General features: G+C 42.7%; 1 protein-coding gene across 1 annotated transcript in view; it reads right to left on the bottom strand.

The window, feature by feature from the left end:
* Positions 1-2,361: 2,361 nt before the first annotated feature.
* Positions 2,362-19,082, bottom strand: part of RELL1 (RELT like 1) — a gene marked incomplete at both ends in the record, with an annotated part of 50,554 nt that continues 33,833 nt past the window's right edge. The window contains 4 exons of the mRNA XM_080697006.1: positions 2,362-2,497; positions 7,839-8,072; positions 11,594-11,651; positions 18,561-18,632. Coding sequence (XP_080553132.1) covers positions 2,362-2,497; positions 7,839-8,072; positions 11,594-11,651; positions 18,561-18,632 — 500 coding nt within the window. The remainder of the gene's footprint in view (positions 2,498-7,838; positions 8,073-11,593; positions 11,652-18,560; positions 18,633-19,082) is intronic.

Here is a 19,082-nt window from a genome sequence, read left to right as displayed (position 1 = left end):
TAAAAAAGATCCTTATGGGCCGGGCGTGGTGGCGCACACTTGTAATCCCAGCATTTGTGAGGCTGAGACAGGAGGATTGTGGTTCGCCGCCAGCCTCAGCTATTTAGTGAGGCCCTCTGCAACTCAGTGAAACCCTTTTTCAAAATAAAGAATAAAAAGCAGGGCTGGGGGTGTAGCTTGGAGGTGGAATGCCTCTGGGTTCCATTCCCAGTACTGCAAAACAAACAAACAAACAAAACAAAACTTATGTGGCTCCTACATGAGAAGAGATCCAATTCCCCCAAAGGCAGGCCTGACACTAGGATGCTACCAGCTCTCCTGCTTCTCAGAGCAGGAGCACAGCGCGCGCGCTCTCTCTCTCTCGCTCTCTCTTTTTTTTTTTTTTTTTTTTTTTTTTTGGCGGTACTAGGGATGGAACCCAGGGGCATTCTACCTCTGAGCTACACCCCCAGCCCTATTTTTCATTTTTTATTTTAAAACAGGGTCTCACTGAGTCGCAAAGGGCCTCACTAAGCAGTAGCTGAGGCTGTCCGTGAACCGCGATCCTCCTGTCTCCGCCTCCCGAATGCTGGGATTACAAACGTGCGCCACCATGCCTGGCCTAGCACCACTTTCTTGATGAGTTCCCAAACATCTTCAGCTCCTCCGAGCCTGGCAGATTATCAGAGACGCCTCAACCAAAACGCCAGCTATGCCCTCCCTCCATTCCAACCCGAGCAGCGTGGACCAAGTGTTTCCCGTGTGCCAGGCCCCAGGCATTGCCTATCACTCCACAGAAATCTCAGGGCCATCCCTGAAGACAGCCTCATTTCCATACGCCGGCGAAGCCGAAGGCTGAAGGACCTTGGCCGCGTCTCAGTGTGAGTGAGTGGTAAACTGGGATGTGAACCTGACAGCCTGACTTTGCTGCTCCCCTGGACCTTCAAGGGCTGCCCCCACACACACCCCTACTCCCTCGCTTCATACACTTAAATGTTCAGTCTTCAAGTTCAGGCTCCAAGGCTCCACTGGGGCTTTTAGAGCATAGCCACTCCCTTGCCCTTCCACCTATAATAAGCATAAAAAGGGCAAATGCTGATCCCGCCAGAACAGGAAGGAGTAAGATGAAAGCTAAGCCGGTGCCCAGCTATCACGGGGTTTGGTTTGTTTTTTTATTTTTTTAAGCAGTACCTCCAAAAAGTAAAATTGCCAAACCAAGAAGCACTCATGTTTGCTGTTTGATCGCTTCAGAATTTTTGGTAGAAAGAGCAGTACCAGGGACCTATCAGAGTAATATTTCTATTGAGTCATATTCTGTCGTGAGTCCTTTGATGTATCAGATCAAAGAAAATTGGTTTCCAAGTCAAAGGAAAAAGGATTGGTTTGCTTTCCCGTCCAATTGAAATCAAAGTTTACCTAGAAATGATAGTAAGAATGCATGTCATTTGGCCTGCATAGGTTGTTTTCGTTTTGTTTTGTTTTGTTGTTTTTTTGAGCAGTAGGAATTGAACCCAGAGGCTTTCTACTTACAAGTTACACACCCTTAACCCTTCTTATTGTTTTATTTTGAAACAGAGTCTCACTGAATTGCTGAGAGTATCGCTAATTTGCTGCAGCTAGCCAGGAACTGTCCTCCTGTCTCAGCCTCCCTGGGATTACAGGCATGTGCCGCCATGCTAACTATGCATGGTATTTTATTTTTTACAGGAAATTTAATAAGCTACAAACCTGTGGTGATTTTACATTTTAAAAGCCTCAGTACAAGCCGGGCGTGGTGACACATGCTTGTAATCCCAGTACTTGGGAGGCTGAGACAGGAGGATCACACAGGTTTGAAGCCAGCCTCAGCTGCTTAGTGAGGTTCTCAGCAACTTAGTGAGACCCTGTTTCAAAATAAAATATAAAAAATAAGTCGGGGGTGTAGTCTGGAGGTAAAGGTCCCTAGGTTCCATTCCCAGGACTACAAAAAAACAAAACAAGCCTCAGTACCACAAAATGTCTGGATTTATTTATTTTTTTAGTAAGATGTAGCAACGGTAGGTACTTCCTCCCCATGCTATTTATAAGCCCTCCTAATGGCTGATGTGACTTCTAGTTTGCCCCAGTCCCCACCACTCCACATCGTGTTGCATGAAGTCCTCTGGGCTCATTATCCTGTAAGCCAAGTTCCTGGAGGCACCAAATTTGCAGCCTCTGTACAAGGAGCTCTGAGCAGACAAGGAATCACAGTCTCCCTCAGCCGTACCGCCTCCAGAAAAGCTTCCCCATTTCACTGCCAAATATCATTCCTATGTGGCCCCCAAGCCCCAGGGATGTCCAAGGTACCTACTCCCCACCACACACCACCCGACTCCCAGTGTCTCCAGAACTGCAGCTCACCTGCTATTCTGTGCCACTTCGTTCTCTCTTCACAGGTGTTAATGGAACCTCCCCGTTGACACTCTCGGTGCCACTCACCGACATCAAGCTTCTCCGCTCCTTCTGGTTTGACTTGTGCTCCACTTTAGTGACTCTAAACCTGAGGGCAGAAAGAGGAGATTGCATGGTCTTTGCTCTTCCAGTAATTGAGAATTATGCGTAAATCAAAAGCCACCTAACCAGAGGGCCCCAAGCAAACTCAACCAGAAATTAGGACAGCAGTGAAATCAATCATTAGGAGGGGCCTTCCCGCCCAGCATATCCCCCCGCCCGGCCCAACTGGCCAGCTGGTTTTTATTCAGCCACATCACAGACAGAGCTGGCTATTTTATAGAGCTTGCAAACTGCATTAAAAAACACAGGTGCTCAAATATTAAACAGCCCTCAGAGCTGTGGTTTCTGACAAGGACACGAGCTTTCGCATCCGTTTTTTTAACCACAGAAGGCTGGATAAAAGCGTTCAACTGGTTTACAAATTGGACTGACATAACCAAAACGGTCAACAGATATCCATGTCAGGAAAATATACACCTGTCAGATGGTGCCACTATATGCATACACACACACACACACACACACACACACACACACACACACATACACACAGCAGAGCCCAACCATGCATTTTTTATTTATAGTAGAGTTTGGAATTTTCTAATGTCTTAAAAAATTAACTTTCATTATTGATTAAGGTAAAAAATTAAATCAAAGAGATTTTTCATTAAGAGAGAAAGTAAAGAAATTTACTCAATTTGACTGTTTTTCTGGAATACTATCATCAAATCCCTAGAGTCTTTCAGTAATAGCTTCTTTCTGGATTGAGTCTTAATTTCTCTGAAAATGATCTAAAATACGGTCTCTCTTTTTGTCCAAAATGTCATCTCCAACTATGGGGAAGAAAAAGACCCTAAGAATTAAAAGGAAGAGCAGAGAAACGCTGTAAACACATCCATTCTGTAGGACTGGGAGACTCTCTTAAGCAGCACATGCTGAAAAGGAGCCTGGGATCATTAAATGCCTATAGCATCCGATATCCAAGAAAGAGAGTTAGGTTTGGGACATTTTAAAAAGCCATGTTCATTCTGAGTTGAAAATTTCTTTTTTTTTTTTTAAAGCAAACAAGGACTTCCGGGAAGATGGCGACCGAGAAAAGCGGGGCTTAAGAGTCCCGCTAACAACCAATCTCCATTACCACAAAAAGAGCGCCTTTCATAGCCAGAAAACACCATCACCAGAAAAACAAAAAAACCCACCAGGCTCCAGAGAGAAAGCGGACTGAGAACAGAGCTCAGGGCCACAGAGGAGACACACGCGCCCGAGGACGCGGCAGCAGCGCCATACTGCCGGCAGCAGCGGCGAACCCAACGGACGGCTACAGCAAGCCAGGAGAGCTGCTGCGGAACAGCCAGGCGGGATCTTTCGGCGCAGACAGCATTTAAAGCTCCCACTGGCTGAGCTCAGCACACGCTGCAGGGATTCAGAGTGGAAATCAAAACCAGAGAAGAAAAAATACGCCAGCCTCATGGCCGAGGGCGTGGCAGAGGCGCCATATTGACACCGGCGGCGGCAGCAGCAGTGAATTCACCGAGTCCAGTACAGCTACATCTGCGTACTCAAGAACAGTCAGTCAAATTGCGGGCCACAGAGGAGAAATTGCAGTATTGGGCCTCCTGGGACTTGACCCAGTGAGGGAGTGGTGGTGGCAGAGATATCACACCATAGGAGAACGTGCAACCTGGCACCCCCCATAGTTTAAAGCAGCCTCTATCGACTCCCTGGGTCGGAGACTCTGTGATACAACCCAGTAAAGGAGTAGTGGGGTCTGAGATAATACAGACTCGAGATCCAGAGCACCTTAAATGAAGCCATAGTGACCCAAGGGAAGAACCCAGAGAAGGCACAAACCTCCGAAATCATGGGAAAGAGGAATAACACTGGAGCAATGAATGTGCACAACCCCGCAACATCAGAACCTGATAAAACAGAAAATCAGAGATTTCTAGAAGATCAAATCAGGAAAATAACTGTAGAAATAATAGAGGTGCTTCGAAAAGAACTCAGAGAGAGCCAAAAAGAGATAAAGGATGCAATTAATGAAGTAAAGGCCTCAATTCAAAGCACAAACAACCGATTAGACCACATGGGGAACAGAATCTCGCTCTTAGAAGATGAGCAATCCAAAAATGAATGCATAGTTTCTAATCTAGAAAAAAATATCCAACAGCAGGAATCTGACATTGAAGAAATATGGGCCCATCTTAAGAGAGCTAACCTAAGAATAATTGGAATAGAGGAGGGAAAAGAAAGTGATACCAAAGGGATCAACAATCTCTTCAAGGAAGTAATAGCAGAAAATTTTCCAAATATAGAGCAAGAGGTTGATGCACAGATCCAGGAAACTTATAGAACTCCCTTTAGACAGGATCGGAGAAGAGGATCCCCACGCCATATAATTGTCAAAATGACCAATGTGGAAGCCAAGCAGAGAATCTTAAAGGCAACAAAAACAAAGGGCCAACTGACATTCAGAGGCAAACCAATTAGAATCACTCCAGACTTCCCAAACCAAGTCATGAGAGCCAGAAGGGCTTGGAGTAACATATTCCAAACTCTGAAAGAAAACAACTTCCAGCCAAAAATTTCCTACCCAGCAAAACTTTCTATCAAATTAGATGGAGAAATAAGAAGCTTCCATGACAAACAGAAACTGAAGGAATTTATGTCTTCAAAACCAGCGCTAGAGAAAATACTCAAAGAGATTAACTACAAAGAAGAAATAGGTAACACTCACCAGAACCAGAGAAACAAGAGTTTCCATCCAACAGACAACTAAGATTGGATATCTGTGGAGATTCATTTTTATGTTAGTCTTTTACCTATCTCTAAGTTGTATTGTTTGCCTTTATTGTTGTTAATTTTTAGGATTTCTAGTTGGAATATTAATATACCTTCAGATATAGCATTTGGAAATATTTTATCCAATTCTATTAGTAACTTTTAACTCTGTTTACATTGTCTTTGGATATACAATATTTTCTTTTATTTTTTAGGGAGTTTGTATATTCTTCTGTTGCCTGTGCCATTGAAATCATATCCAAGAAATCACTGCCAATTTCAATGTTGTGAGGTTTTATGACCCAGATTTTCTCCTAAAAGTTTATAGTCTTAAGATTTATATTTAGGTCTTTTATCTAGTTTGAGTTAATACTTGTATATGGGATTAGGTAAAGGTCCAATTTTATTCTTTTCCATGTAATTATTATTTTTCAACAATATTTAGTTAAAAGATTATTATTTCCACCACCAAATGTTCGTGGAAACCTTGTCAAAAATAACTTGACAATATAGGGAAGAATTTAGCTCTAGGCTTGTATTTAACTCCAATGGTCTATATATCTGCCTTTAGAACAGTACTACACTGTTTCAATTATTGTAGCTTTATATGGTTTGAAATCAGAAAATATATATCTGCTAGCTTTGTTCTTTTTCAAGATCGTTTTGGGTATCTAGAATTCATATTCCATATTAGGATAGATTTTTTTCTGAAAAATAAATATATAAATATATGATAGTTTCACCTAAAAAAACAGAAAAAAATATGCTCTAGTAAGAAAGAAAGCAAAAAGAAATATTGAAATGCTATCTTTAAATCATCAAACGCTTGGTATCAGACAAATGAAACTGTTATGTGAGATTATCATTTTTAATTTTGGATAAATTGCTATAATACTAGATGTCAACCACTAAGCCAAGCATGGGAAGGAGGGATGGGGAGGGAATGGGGTGGGGATCGGGTGGGGGCTGACTGGGCGATGTGTGCATGTATGTCTACAAAAGTTTGTATCCCACTATGATGTATGAATACAGTGCACCAATAAAATAAAATTTAAAAAAAAATAAAATAAAAATAAAGCAAACAAAATGGGCTTTGTCCAAACAAGCCACAGGCTCTCATTCATCTGCATTCATAAATTCCCATGACTCTGCCTCTTAATAAAACATCGCGGTCATGAGCTGCTTCTTTGCTGGAAGTGGCAAGGAGCCCTCCCTCTTCTGCATGGGGTTTTAGCAACACATGATGAAACTCAACCGAGTTAAAATAATAAGAAGAATCAACATGTCCTGTATGCATAAAGCACATGAAACCTTTACTTGGGTCATTTCATTTAATCTTCCCAGCAACCCTATGGGGTGAGTGTAACTGTCATTCTCACTTTTAAGAGGGGTAAACTGAGGCAGGGAGGGATGTTAGGTTTGAAAACAACAGTGCCAAGGCTTGAACAAGGCAAATGCAATGAGCTTGGGCTGCCGTTCCCAGAGGTCTGTCAGCTGAGAAAGGATGATGGAGGTCCTGTATCAGCTTTTACCCCGCGCTGACCCAGCCCGACTCCAGCACGTGTGATCTTAACCACTTGTCTTTCCAAATGTATCATCAGCAACACACTTCCTACAGAAGCCTCATAACCCAAACCGCAGAAGCTACGAAAGTGCTTCATGTCAAGTCAGATTGATTCCTTCCTCGAACTGTAAGATCTTCGTAAGGCAAATGGGTCACAAGGAGACGGTATGTTAGGACTGAGACATCTAGGACCCAGCAGAGAGGAACTCAGAGAAAGCAGTCACCTGATGCACAAAACTCACACGGCAGAGACCAGAGAGCGCTGAACCATCACCACTGCCCTGGAGCATGACTACATGACACTCCAGCCACCTGGCAGTTAGGTGTGGCCAGGGATGAATTCTAGCCAGTGAAACATGAGCCAAAATGATACACGCCCCGCTGGGGCCTATCTCATTAAAAATCACTTATGAACATTCGTCTGCTGAAAAGTCTGGTAGAACCATGGGTAGAAAAAGCCTGGGACTTTTTTTTTTTTTTTTTTTTTTTTTTTTGCAGATCTGGGGATGGATCCCAGGGGTATTCGATCTCCGAGCTACACCCCCTGCCCTATTTTTTATTCTTTATTTTGAAACCGGGTCTCACTGAGTCGCAAAGGGCCTCACTAAGTAGCTGAGGCTGTCTGCGAACCATGATCCTCTGGTCTCAGCCTTCCAAATGCTGGGATTACAAGCGTGCGCCACCATGCCCGGCTTGGGACTCTTAATTACGAGAAGAGCCACCCACTGATTTCCCAATCATCTGCTTTGGATTTCCACAAGTGAAACAGAAACATCTGCATAGCATATAGTTGATATTCTGAGCTCTATTTATTGCAGCAAGTAATTATTTACCTTAATACATCTCCCATCAGATCTAGCCTTTTAGGGTTCTTCTACTGTTGGACGTATGTAGAATTCAAACCAGAAAACATCTAAAAAGCCCACAGATCCGCCCTGAGCCAGGCTTAAGACAACACACTCCACATTTATCAGCCAAGTATAAATCTCTCCGCCATAACAACTATGCCACACACTGACCAGGAGCCTCCACGGGACCTTACCTGCCCACAGAGAGGACCGTGACTTCCCCCTGACGACGCGGGCGGCCTTCTTTGGACTTGGTGGGTCTGATGAAATGCCATCGCTTGTGCCGGCACCGTTGACACACGTCACTTTCGACAGCACCACCCACTGTGTGTAGATGATGGCCACAGATGTGCTTGCCCGGAGTACCTCCCGGTGACAAGGGCCCGGGACTCACAGGCGGGCTCCCAGGGGTGCTGGGGGTCACAGGGCTGAGGAGAGAAGAAGGGAAAGGCAGAGCTGGTTACTTAAAAGCAATGCAACCAAGAGGGCTCTCTCCCCTGCAATGTAAAATGTTTAAACTGGAAATAAAAACACATCTTTCAATTGTACAAATGCACTTTTTGAACAGCAGGCACTCAGCCCTCAAGACCATGTAAGGACAGCTCATCTCGAACAATAATGATAAGATTTATCACTTCTAGAATGGAATTAATAGGCTGGAAATGGGCCACTGCTTCTAGGCTGCTTGATACGCTGCTTGACTTGCTAGCATTCAGCTTCTAAAACACACAGCTCCCTTCCCATGCATTCATACTAATTTCTCACGATTAGCCAAGTGTCTGCCTGGAACTCTAAGCAGAGATGCTCTGAACTTATGTGTCCTGGAGAATAGAAAAACTTATATTTCAACTGAATTGTCAGAAGACATAAGACAGTCAGAATTTCAGAATATTAGATCCAACATCACATCGAAGGAAAAAAGCTTTTAAATCAACAAACCAACAAACAGATGTTGATGGTATTCAAAGTATTAAAAATAGCTAACACAACCGGGCGTGGTGACGCGCTCTTGTAATCCCCACGCTTAGGAGGCTGAGACAGGAGGATTGCACAGGTTCAAAGCCAGCCTCAGCTACTGAGTGAGGCTCTCAGCAACTTAGTGAGACTCTTTTTTCCAAATAAAGTATAAAATAGGTCTGGGAGTATAGCCTGGAGGTAGAAAAGCCCCTGAGTTCACCTCCAGTACCACACACACACACACACACACACACACACACACACACACACACAGCTAACACTTAGTATTTATTCTAAGAATTTTATATGTGTTGATTCATTATCTTTATAAAACCTTAAGCTATAGGTATTATTAATTTCCTCATTTTAAAAATGAGGACAGCCAGGCTTGGTGGTATATGCTTGTAATCCCAGCATTAGGAAGGCTGAGACAGGAGGATCCCAGTTTGCAGACAACCTCAGCTACTTAGTGAGGCCCTCTGCAATTCGGTGAGATCCTGTTTCAAAGAATAAAGAATAAAATTTGGGCTGGGGGGTATAGCTCAGAGGTAGATTGCCCCTGGGTTCAATCCCCAGCACCAAAATAAATAAATAAGTAAATAAATAATAAAAATGAGGACACTGAAACTCAAAGAAGCTAAGTAACTTACCAGAGGTCACACAGCAAAGAAGTGTGGACAGAGATCTAAACCTAGGAAAGGCAAATTCCAGAAACCACACTCTTACCCACCTTGCTGTATATAGTGCTTCAGGCAACAGGGGTGAGGATTTTGCTATCTAGAAGAAACTGACCAGGCTAGCCAAACCAGAAAAAGCAGGATTATATAGGCCACATGTTGGCTATTTTCAAAAGGCACATGTCAAAGCCCCAGCTCCTAGAAGAGAAGGGATTAGAACAGGACAGGGCCAGAGTGACCAGGAATAGTCGGCCCTCTGGCCCATGTAAATGCAATGCAGCAGCGGTCCCAGTCCTGAAGAATCTGACAGAAATGGCAGCCAGATGCCGGGCGTGGTGGCGCACGCTTGTAATCCCCGCGCTTGGGAGGCAGAGACAGGAGGATTGCGCAGGTTCGAAGCCAGCCGCGCACTGGCTTAGGAGACCCTGTTTCCAAATAAAAAAATGTAAAAAAGGTCTGGGAGTGTAGCCCGGAGGTAGAAGGGCTTCCAGGAACCCCAGTACCACCAAAAAAAAAAAAAAAAAGAAAAAGAAAAAAGAAATGGCAGCCAGAATGCCAAAGGCACATGGGAGCCTTGAAGTGGCTGCTGACAACACGAGACTGCGGCACCATCTTAAAGGACAGGCCACACTTGGGAACAGAGGCTCAGCAGTACAGACAGGCCGGAGTTCTCTGGTGCTCTTTAAGAGCCCCCGTTAAATTGTTAAAAACCAAGCCAAGTATGGTGGCGTATGCTTGTAATCCCAGTATTCGGGAGGCTAAGACCGGAGGATCGCAGTTCACAGACAGCCTCAGCTATTTAGCAAGGCCCTTCGCAACTCAGTGAGACCCTGTTTCAAAAAATAAAAAAGACTAAAAAAAATAGGGCTGGGGGTGTAGCTTGGAGGTACAATGCCCCTAGGTTCCAACCCCAGTACCACACCAAAAAAAAAATAAAATTATGATGAAAATCCACAGCAATACTTTCCCAGGAAAAACAACATTAGCTTGACACCGTATTTTAGCAACTGGACTTCAGGCACTTACTACATTAATTTACCAAGCATTTATCAAGTGCCAGCTGAGTATAAACCCCAGTGACAGACATAAGACGATGACCAGGATGAGGAGGAGACCAGAAGACTGTGGTCAAGGCTGCAGCAGGGTGGGGGTGGCAGCTGTGGCCTCAAAACACCATCCCAGCGCTTCTCAGACATGGAGATCTGAGGCCCCTTTTCCCCGAAATCCTAGCTGCCTTCTTACATGCACATCTAAAGGTAGTGTGGCAAACAAGTATTCATAGTTAAGCTGTGCCGAGTGTACAACCCACATAGGAAGCAGAAACAGGGCCACCGCCTTGCCATATCACTCAGCCTCAATTTACCTCCCAGGAGTTTCTATGTGTGTAAGGGGGATGGGTACAGTTATTGGACCCAGGGGTACTCTACCTACAAGCTACACCCCAGTGCATTTTTTTTTTTTTTGGAAACAGGGTTTCTTTATGCCTTATGGTCTCACCTCAAACCTGCAATCCTGTCTCAGCCTCCTAGGAACTGAGGTTACAGGCACCTCTCCTACCACCAGGCAGTCCGCCAGAACCTATGTGCTCATCTCCATCCCCTCTGACCGAGTTCCTCCAGGACAGGGGTCCAGGAATGAGCCTCTCCAGCACAGTAACCAGCGCTGTGGGCATTCAATAATGTTCCTTGTTGGAGGAATGGAAATTATATAGAAATACAGCTATCTGCAACTATCTATGAAGAAATATTGTGTTCAACAACCATAACCTAAAACCAATAGTACAAAAAGAAAGGGTAGCAGATATCCCCAAACCAACCTGGTTGCTCATTTAATGCTTGTTTATAAAGATCTTTCAGTGCCCGAGGGACTTTGTTTTCCTATTGACAATCCGGTGAAGTCAGCACAATGGTCATCACTACTTCCTAGAGGAGTGAACCAGAGCTGGAGAGGTCAGGTCCCTTGCCCAAGCACAGGTGCCAATGAGAGGTGGAGGTGGCCTCAACCAGTCTCCCGATTCCAAAGCAGCAGCCCTGCGCTGGGTCTCCATGCCCTCCTTCCTCCCAGCTCCGTTCTCTAACACAAGAGTTTTCCGCCACACCTTGTGGGGGCAAAGAGGGCTGTCCTCTGGCATCCAGCAAGTAGAGGCAGGAATGCTGTCAAACTGCCCACGATGCATCCACCAGCACCCGTCAGCAGAGAATCACCTGGCACCCACACGGCAATGGTGCCAGGGTTCAGCAGAACAGCATGCCGAATGCCATCATACCTGAGCCCAGCACTGAGAAGCAGCCCCTCCCCGGGCGGCGCACACTCACCTCTCAATGTCACCCAAGCTGTTATCTGCCACCATGGCCTTGAGAACATCCGCATTCGCTAGAGGGTAAAAAGAAAAATAGAGTCACAGTGAGATGAACGAGCACCTGGAGAATCAGCACATCAGACCAGCTGCTGGAAAAACTCAGCTCCTTCAGGTCGCAGGTGAGGTCCTGGGGTCCAGGACAGGGAGGGCGAAGGCTAATGATTTTCACGTAGACAACTGGCTGAGCTCTAACTCAACACCTACATGCCTTTTAGTCGGGACAGATACTTTAAAACAGATGTTGATCAAAACCTATGTGTAGGTACACATATATACCTACACACCACATATGCATATATGTCCATATATAAAATATAATTTATGTACATAACATATGTACATACGGCTTATCCCACACGTATACATGTGTTCTATGTATGCAGCATATATAATATATACATAATATATATACTACGTATGTAATGTATGCCAACTTAAATTATACTTCAATGTTTTTAAATCTAAACATGTGAGGTAGGAGGAAGCTAGATGGTTGACACGAGCAAATTGACTCTGAGCTTCTTGGGCTCCCTCCCCTGTCTCACCTTTTATGGAACAGTTGGGCTTTCAGGGATAAAAAAGCTGAAGTGAATGGTAAGTTTCTCTGGTTATTTAATTGGCAAGGCCAAATGCTATTACGGACTCCTAACCTTTTCCATTCATTTTTAAAGCACTGCTCTCATGACTAACCACAACAAACTCTCTAGAGAGGAAAGAATAAAAAAATCATTATTTATCATGTAAGCCGAGGCCAACATTTAACATTTAACATTCAAATGACATTCCCAGAAGAGGACCATTAACTCTAGTTCCAGCACTGCTGCAGGAAGTGTTGAAAATTAGGGAGTTTACATGAAGTGTTTTTCAACCTGATTTTCCTTTTGCCCCCCACCTTAGAAGTGTTTTTCCACATTTTTTCTCTATTTACTTTTCATGAAAGTATAATACTGAAGATAATATTTCATATCTTCTTATGTTCTGTATGCATATCTGTGCTGTAAGAGAGTTTTACTTTTTTAGCTCTGCCCATGATCCAATTTTTATCCTTTTAAGGGGAATTTTGTCCCATGCAACTTTCAAGAATGCTGATTTAAAAAAAAAAAAAGAAATAAGATCTTTTGCTAAAAGAAAAACTTTCTTTGTTCTTCACAACTATGAGGATATCCAAATCTCTTTCCAAACACATTTTGATTTTTTAAAATCTCATAATAAAAAAATTAGAAGTACTGAAAATGGATCCACAGTATCTTCTCTCATATAACAAAGATTCATTACTCTCTGAAGAATACATAAGTGATGTTGGTCATTTTACCTTTTGACTAATAAAGATGAGCTAAGAGAATATTTTCTCTCAGATAATGGATCTGGATATTGCTGTGGTCTGGATGTCATTTGTCACCAAATGCCCATGTGTTAGATGCAGTAATGTGTCCATGTGTCAGTATAGTAATGTGAGAGGTGGTGGACCCTTTAAGAGGTAGGGCCTGTGGGAAGTGACAAGCCTATTGGGGGTGTTGCCCTCAGAAAGAACTTATGCAGTTCTCATGGTACTCTGGCTGATTCTCAAGAGAGTTTTTATAAAAAAGAGAGAGCTAGAGGTATAGCTCCAGTGGCAGAGTGCCTGCTTAATAAGCACGTGTCCCCTAGCATTAAAAGAGAATATAAACAAGAGAGCCTGACTCATGAATCACTCTCTGGCTTCCTGTCTCCCCATGAGATCCTTCCCCTTCCTCAAATACTTCCACCATGATGCCATCCACTGTGATGTGACCCAGCCCAGGGGGCCCTCAGCAAAGGCCAAATCATTAGAACTGCCTGATTTGCAGTTTCCAAAACTGTGAGTAAAATCAACCTCTTTCCTTTACAAAGTAATCCAGCTTCAGATATTTTATTATAGTAACAGAAAATGAACTAATACAGATATATAGCCCCATAGACAATTTTGTATTTTATTGTATATAAAACATGGTAATTTGCCAGTTGATGCTTTCATTGCCATCATTTACCAAACTTAAAAACTATGAAACGAAAAAAAGGGAAACAACAAAGGGTATAAAATAACTATAGCACTTACTAATGGCACTTATAATGAGTTTTTTAAGTGTTTAAAGAGTTGCCTAAGAAAATTAAATACCTATAAAATGACAACTGACTATAAAAATGAAACATCAAAAAATATAAAGAAGAAACAAAAAATGAAACATCAAGTTATAAAATGATATCACAAAGATAAAATACATTACAATCATTACCAACACTTCTTTTTTAGGCTTGTGTTTCTTATGTTTTCATAAATTCCTGTGACTCACCCTTATCTCTTAGAGATAATTAGTAAAAAGTCCCTTTGTTTGCTCTGAGTGAAGTTTCTAACAGTAGACTCCAGTTTCTATGGAAACATCACTCTCATCCACCTTGTCTGAAGGAGGTAGGCATAGGGGACTGACACAAAATATCTATTTACACCCATGCACACATGCAAGGACTCCATTCTCTGAGCAAATCTCAAGTCCACACCAGGGACTAGAGTAATGTGTCCCTTGGGGATTTCTGGTTTCCTGTGATGAGAAAGATTTCTAACATAACACCATCGTTAGGACTTAAATACATGCTTTACTTTTATTGTAAAAGTATGATAAAAGAACAATGATATAAGTTCTATTGAGTAAATAGTCATCCCATGCTATTCAGGGACGACTGGTTCCAGAACCACCCCACCCCCAAAATACTAAAATCTGCAGATTTCCAATTCCTTTATATGAAATGGCAGTCTTTGCATATACCTATGCAAGTCCTCCCTGTGCATTTTAAAACATCTTAAGATTACTTAAAATATCAAATGCAATGTAATCGTCATACTATATTGTTTAATGACTAATGGCAGGAAAAAAAAAAGTATGTATATGCTCAGTACAGACCCATTGTTTTTGTCCAACATTTTCAATCTGCTCTTAAACTGGCAGATACAGAACCCTTAGATATGGGGCACTGGCTGACTCTATCTTTCTTCTTTGAGTACTACTTATAACTCCAGTCAGCCATCAAAGAAAGTTTTCTCACACTTGCCAACATTTTGCCAACAATACTTCCTCTCGTAGGCTTCTTGAGAATGGGAGGAACCAGTTATAGAGCAAAGGAAACTCATAGAGAACAGAGGACATTTTTGAGTGGGTGGTGCTTTGCAGAAAATGCTTCCTCTCCTTTTCCCTTAAATTTCTGCACAATGACATGCATAAAACAGTCAAGTTCAGGCAAGGAAAATGTCCTGCTGTCTCTTCTACCACCATCCCTTCAAAGTTTTCCTTATACTCAAGGCAACTATCTCAAATAAGAACTCACTGCCATCATCAAAATATATATGGCCGGTATGTGCCAGTCACTGCCTGAGAGTGTCATGAACTTGCCATGGTGGACACTTTCGACCCTTTTAATCACGGGTAGAATCATCATCCCCCCTCTTACAGATAATGAGGCCCAACTGAATGGCCACAGTCAAACAGCTAGAGTGACTGACCTGGCCACAGCCCGACCGTCCTGGACTGTCGGAGTGTAAAACAGGTGCTTTAAACCCTGACACTTTCCTGCCTACTCCCTAAATGCTCAAATCTCTACCTAAACAGGCTGAGTGTAGTTCAGAATACGTGCGTAATCATCACAGCACATTTCAGAGCCTATTCATTAAACATCTTAGTTTGTAAAGGCATCCTTTCTGTTATAAACCGAGTCTCAAGAGAAGAACTTCACTGGGTTTGAATAATCAGAGATGTGGATAGTTTAAAAGCCAACCAGAGAAACTCAGCTACAAAATTGTCAGTACTTCTCAAGCTTCCACAGTGCAAGAAAAATCCACCAACAGACCACCCAAACACTATTATTTAAAAAATAAACTGAAAAATAGCACTGCGGTTAATCTAACCCTTGGTATTAGGAAGAAAATAATCAGTGTGTAGGTGTGTCAGGGACTCTGAAAACCTTTGGAATTCCAGAATGATAATATTGTCTTTTGTTATTCATAAGGAGCCTCTGGGCCACACAGGAGTCCACACTAATGAGGTGACTTGGTGGGGGGCAGCCATTAGAAAGGCCAAGGGCTAGAAGGTTGGCATTTTCAGCCCCAACCGCTGACCACTGGGTAGTGAGGAATAACAGTGATCTGGGGCTGGAAAGTAAGCTTTATAAACAAGATCTGAGAAGCTTCTGATTCTGAAACTACAGGGATGCTTGAGGGGCCTGTGCTTCCAAAGGGCATGAAAGCTCTACCCCTGTCTTGCCTGATACGTCTATTCCAACTGGTTGTTTCTGAGTTATATTCTCTACAATATATCAGTAAATGTAATAAAGTATTTCTGCAAGCCATTCTAACAAATATAGAACTCAAGAAGAAGGTTGTGGGAATTCTCCAATTTATAGCCTGTGGTCAGAAGTACCCAAGGCCTGGACTTGAAATTGGTGTATGAAGCAAGGACAGACCTATAGGACTGAGCCCTTAACCTGGGAGATCTGAGGCTAACTCCTAGACAGAGTCAAAACTGAATTAAATTGTAGGACATCAAGCTGGTATTTGGAGAGCTGCAGAATTGCTTGGTGGTGGAGGGGGGGCCCACACATCTCATGTCAGAAGTGTGGTGTGAGGGTGTAGAGAAACAAAGTATATTTGCTCAGATCAGCTGACAGAGCCAACACCCAAGAGATGGTTATCTAACCTAAAATTGATTTCCAAAAGTAAAGACATGTGTTTAAACCATAAGCAAGAATGTCACCATGAGTAATTTATCTGCTTTTGCAAACTAGAAATAAAGGGGGGGGGCAACAGTGTATGTCTGAAAGGAATACTATTTGGAACTAGACAGAAAGAGCTGGGTCTGTTAAACCTCATGTGCCATGCAGCCAGATTCGGAAGTGGGATATGGCTGGAGGTTGTAGACCACTGGGGCGTAGCCTTGGGGACTGCATCTGTCTAGGACCCCATCCCCCTTTCTCTTTGCTCCTGCCATTATGAGCAGGAGGCAGCTTTTCCTCCTCTGTCTTGCCCTAAAGCAATACAACCAAGCCATTTTTTGCCACCATGAGCTGGCTGTCCATAGACCAACCTCTGAAACCTATGAAATCTCTGAAATTGTGAGCCCTACATAAATCTTTCTTTCTCTAAGTTATGCTTGTCAGGTATTTTGGCCGAAGTGAAAATAAAGCTGTCTAAGGCACTTGCTTACTAACTGTGTAAATTTAACCCATTGGAGCTTTCCTTCTTCAACTATAAAATAGATATAGTAATCCCAATTTAGGGTGTAAGGCTGTTTTGAAGATTAGATGAGATTATATATATAAAGACCTATGCAAAACAAATAAAACGTGCTCTAAACACAGCAATGAAATTATGTCCAGTCATATGGAACTGCTATTCTTCTAAGTAAAAATCAATTGAATAGAATTGAAGACACTGACACAGGTGAGGCTCTTGTTGAAGAGTGAGGACATGGAGTGGAAAACTCCCCAGGAGAAAAGCTGAGAACAGAACAGCAGGTATTCACTGATCAAGACAAAGGTATTTCAACTTTAAGACGAATACCTTAGATATATCAGTGCATGCTGTGTGGGTCAACCAAAGCTGATTAGAACAAAGACAAGCCAGCAGAAGTTTTCTTTTTAAAAATCTTAAGAACTCAAACTATTCAAAGTATAGAAATCCATGGTTGTTAAACATGTGGGCAAAGAATGTTCCACACCTTAAAGGCACAGAATTGGCTATGGTTTGGGTGTGGCCCCCAGGGCTTATGTGTTGGAAATTCAACCCTCAGCGCCATCTCTTCATGGTTTTTGGAGGTGGGGCATTTGGGAGGTGACTGGGTCACAAAGGCTCTGCCCTAATGAATTCACAAATTAAGGGATTCTTGAGGGAAAGGGCTTGTTGTAAAAGCAGGCACGGTCTTACGTGATCACTCTTGTCACGCAGCACCTTCCGCTATTATATAATGCAGCACGAAGGCCCCCCAGGTGCAGAGCGGGTGGCACACTATGCTTAGACGCGGTGGCCTCCAGAGCCTTGAGCTAAATAAACCTCTATTCTCTATGAAATACACAGTCTATAGTATTCACTTGTAGCAACAGAAAATAGCCAGTCCTCTTGAGAGGATAACCAGTGCTCAGAACAATTACTCCATTTTATTTAATCAAGAGTAAATTAATCTTCCTCTTAAGGAGATGAAGGTCTAAACTACAATTCCCAGGGAAACAACTTATAAATCCATAAGGCTTAAGTGTTTTTTTTTTTAAGTTTTTAACTCTTCATAGATATGATAGTGATTCTTTTTGTTGTTGGTGTGTGTATTTAGCAAAATTTCTTTAAGTGTCAAAAAGAGTCAGGTGCAGTGGCACATGCCTGTAATCCCAGTACTCGGGAGGCTGACACAGGAGGATCACAGGCTCCAAGCCAAAACACAGTAATTTACACCTGAGAGGTGTAGCACAGAAGTAGCACATCCCTGGGTTTAATCCCCTGTACCAAAATAAACAAACAAACAAATAAATGGAACAAATAACATTGCCTACATGTGATTTTACTGTACAGTTCATGTGTGCTATTTTACAACAATTCTATGAGTTAAATATGATTCTCTTTTACTAGAGAAAGCTGAGGCTTCATGAGGTAATATGACTGGGCCGCCACTGCACGCAACTAGGACGACGTGAGTCCAGGACATGGGTACGAGCCCTCAGCTCCAGAGCTGGCTCCCTGCCACTCTGAGACCCACAGACACTCAGAGATCTCACCAACAAACAGTCCCCGTGGGTGGATAATGCTGGAAGCTGAGGTATTAGGGGGCTTAGGTAAAAATCAATGAGAGTCCACATAGGTCCTGACTCTTCGAAGCAGGTTTCTTAATAAAACGAGAATACTAAATTGATGTGGAATACTAAAATGCTCATACCTTCATTTTTCATGATGTAGTGAACAATTTGCCCAACGGTGTCACTGTTTTCATTTATACTGTCATTCAATTCTGCAAGTGAAAAGAGTGAGACAACCACAATCAGACATGTAGTCTCGGAGCCCAGGACCTCACCGAACAGCTTCCGGAAAGCTCAGGCAACCGCGTGGGCTCTAATAAGAATCTAGGTTTCCTCCCAGCCCCACATTTCCCAGAGCAATGTATTTTGACTTTACCAGCATAACAGGTATACAAAGGAAAGTATCAGAATTTTCCATCCATCTCTTCTCAAAATCAAATACCTGCTCACTTTTGCACAGCTACAATATGGAAAGACATTTACATGAGTCCTCGCTGCTATTATTTTTTTTCTCATCATTTCCTTGAGCCCTTAGGGGAAATTGGAGATGAGAGCTCATTAAAAGAAAAAAAATTTCCTTATTTTTTTAATTTAATTGCAGACTTAGTACACAAACTTGAAGAATTCATTTAATTCTTAAATTGGATAATTCACTCATGTTT

The sequence above is a fragment of the Muscardinus avellanarius genome (genome assembly GCF_963383645.1).
Source record: "Muscardinus avellanarius genome assembly, chromosome: 6".
In the NCBI taxonomy this organism is placed as follows: domain Eukaryota; kingdom Metazoa; phylum Chordata; class Mammalia; order Rodentia; family Gliridae; genus Muscardinus; species Muscardinus avellanarius.
Note: the sequence above shows the minus strand (reverse complement) of the source record. Positions and strands in the feature narration are given on the sequence as shown.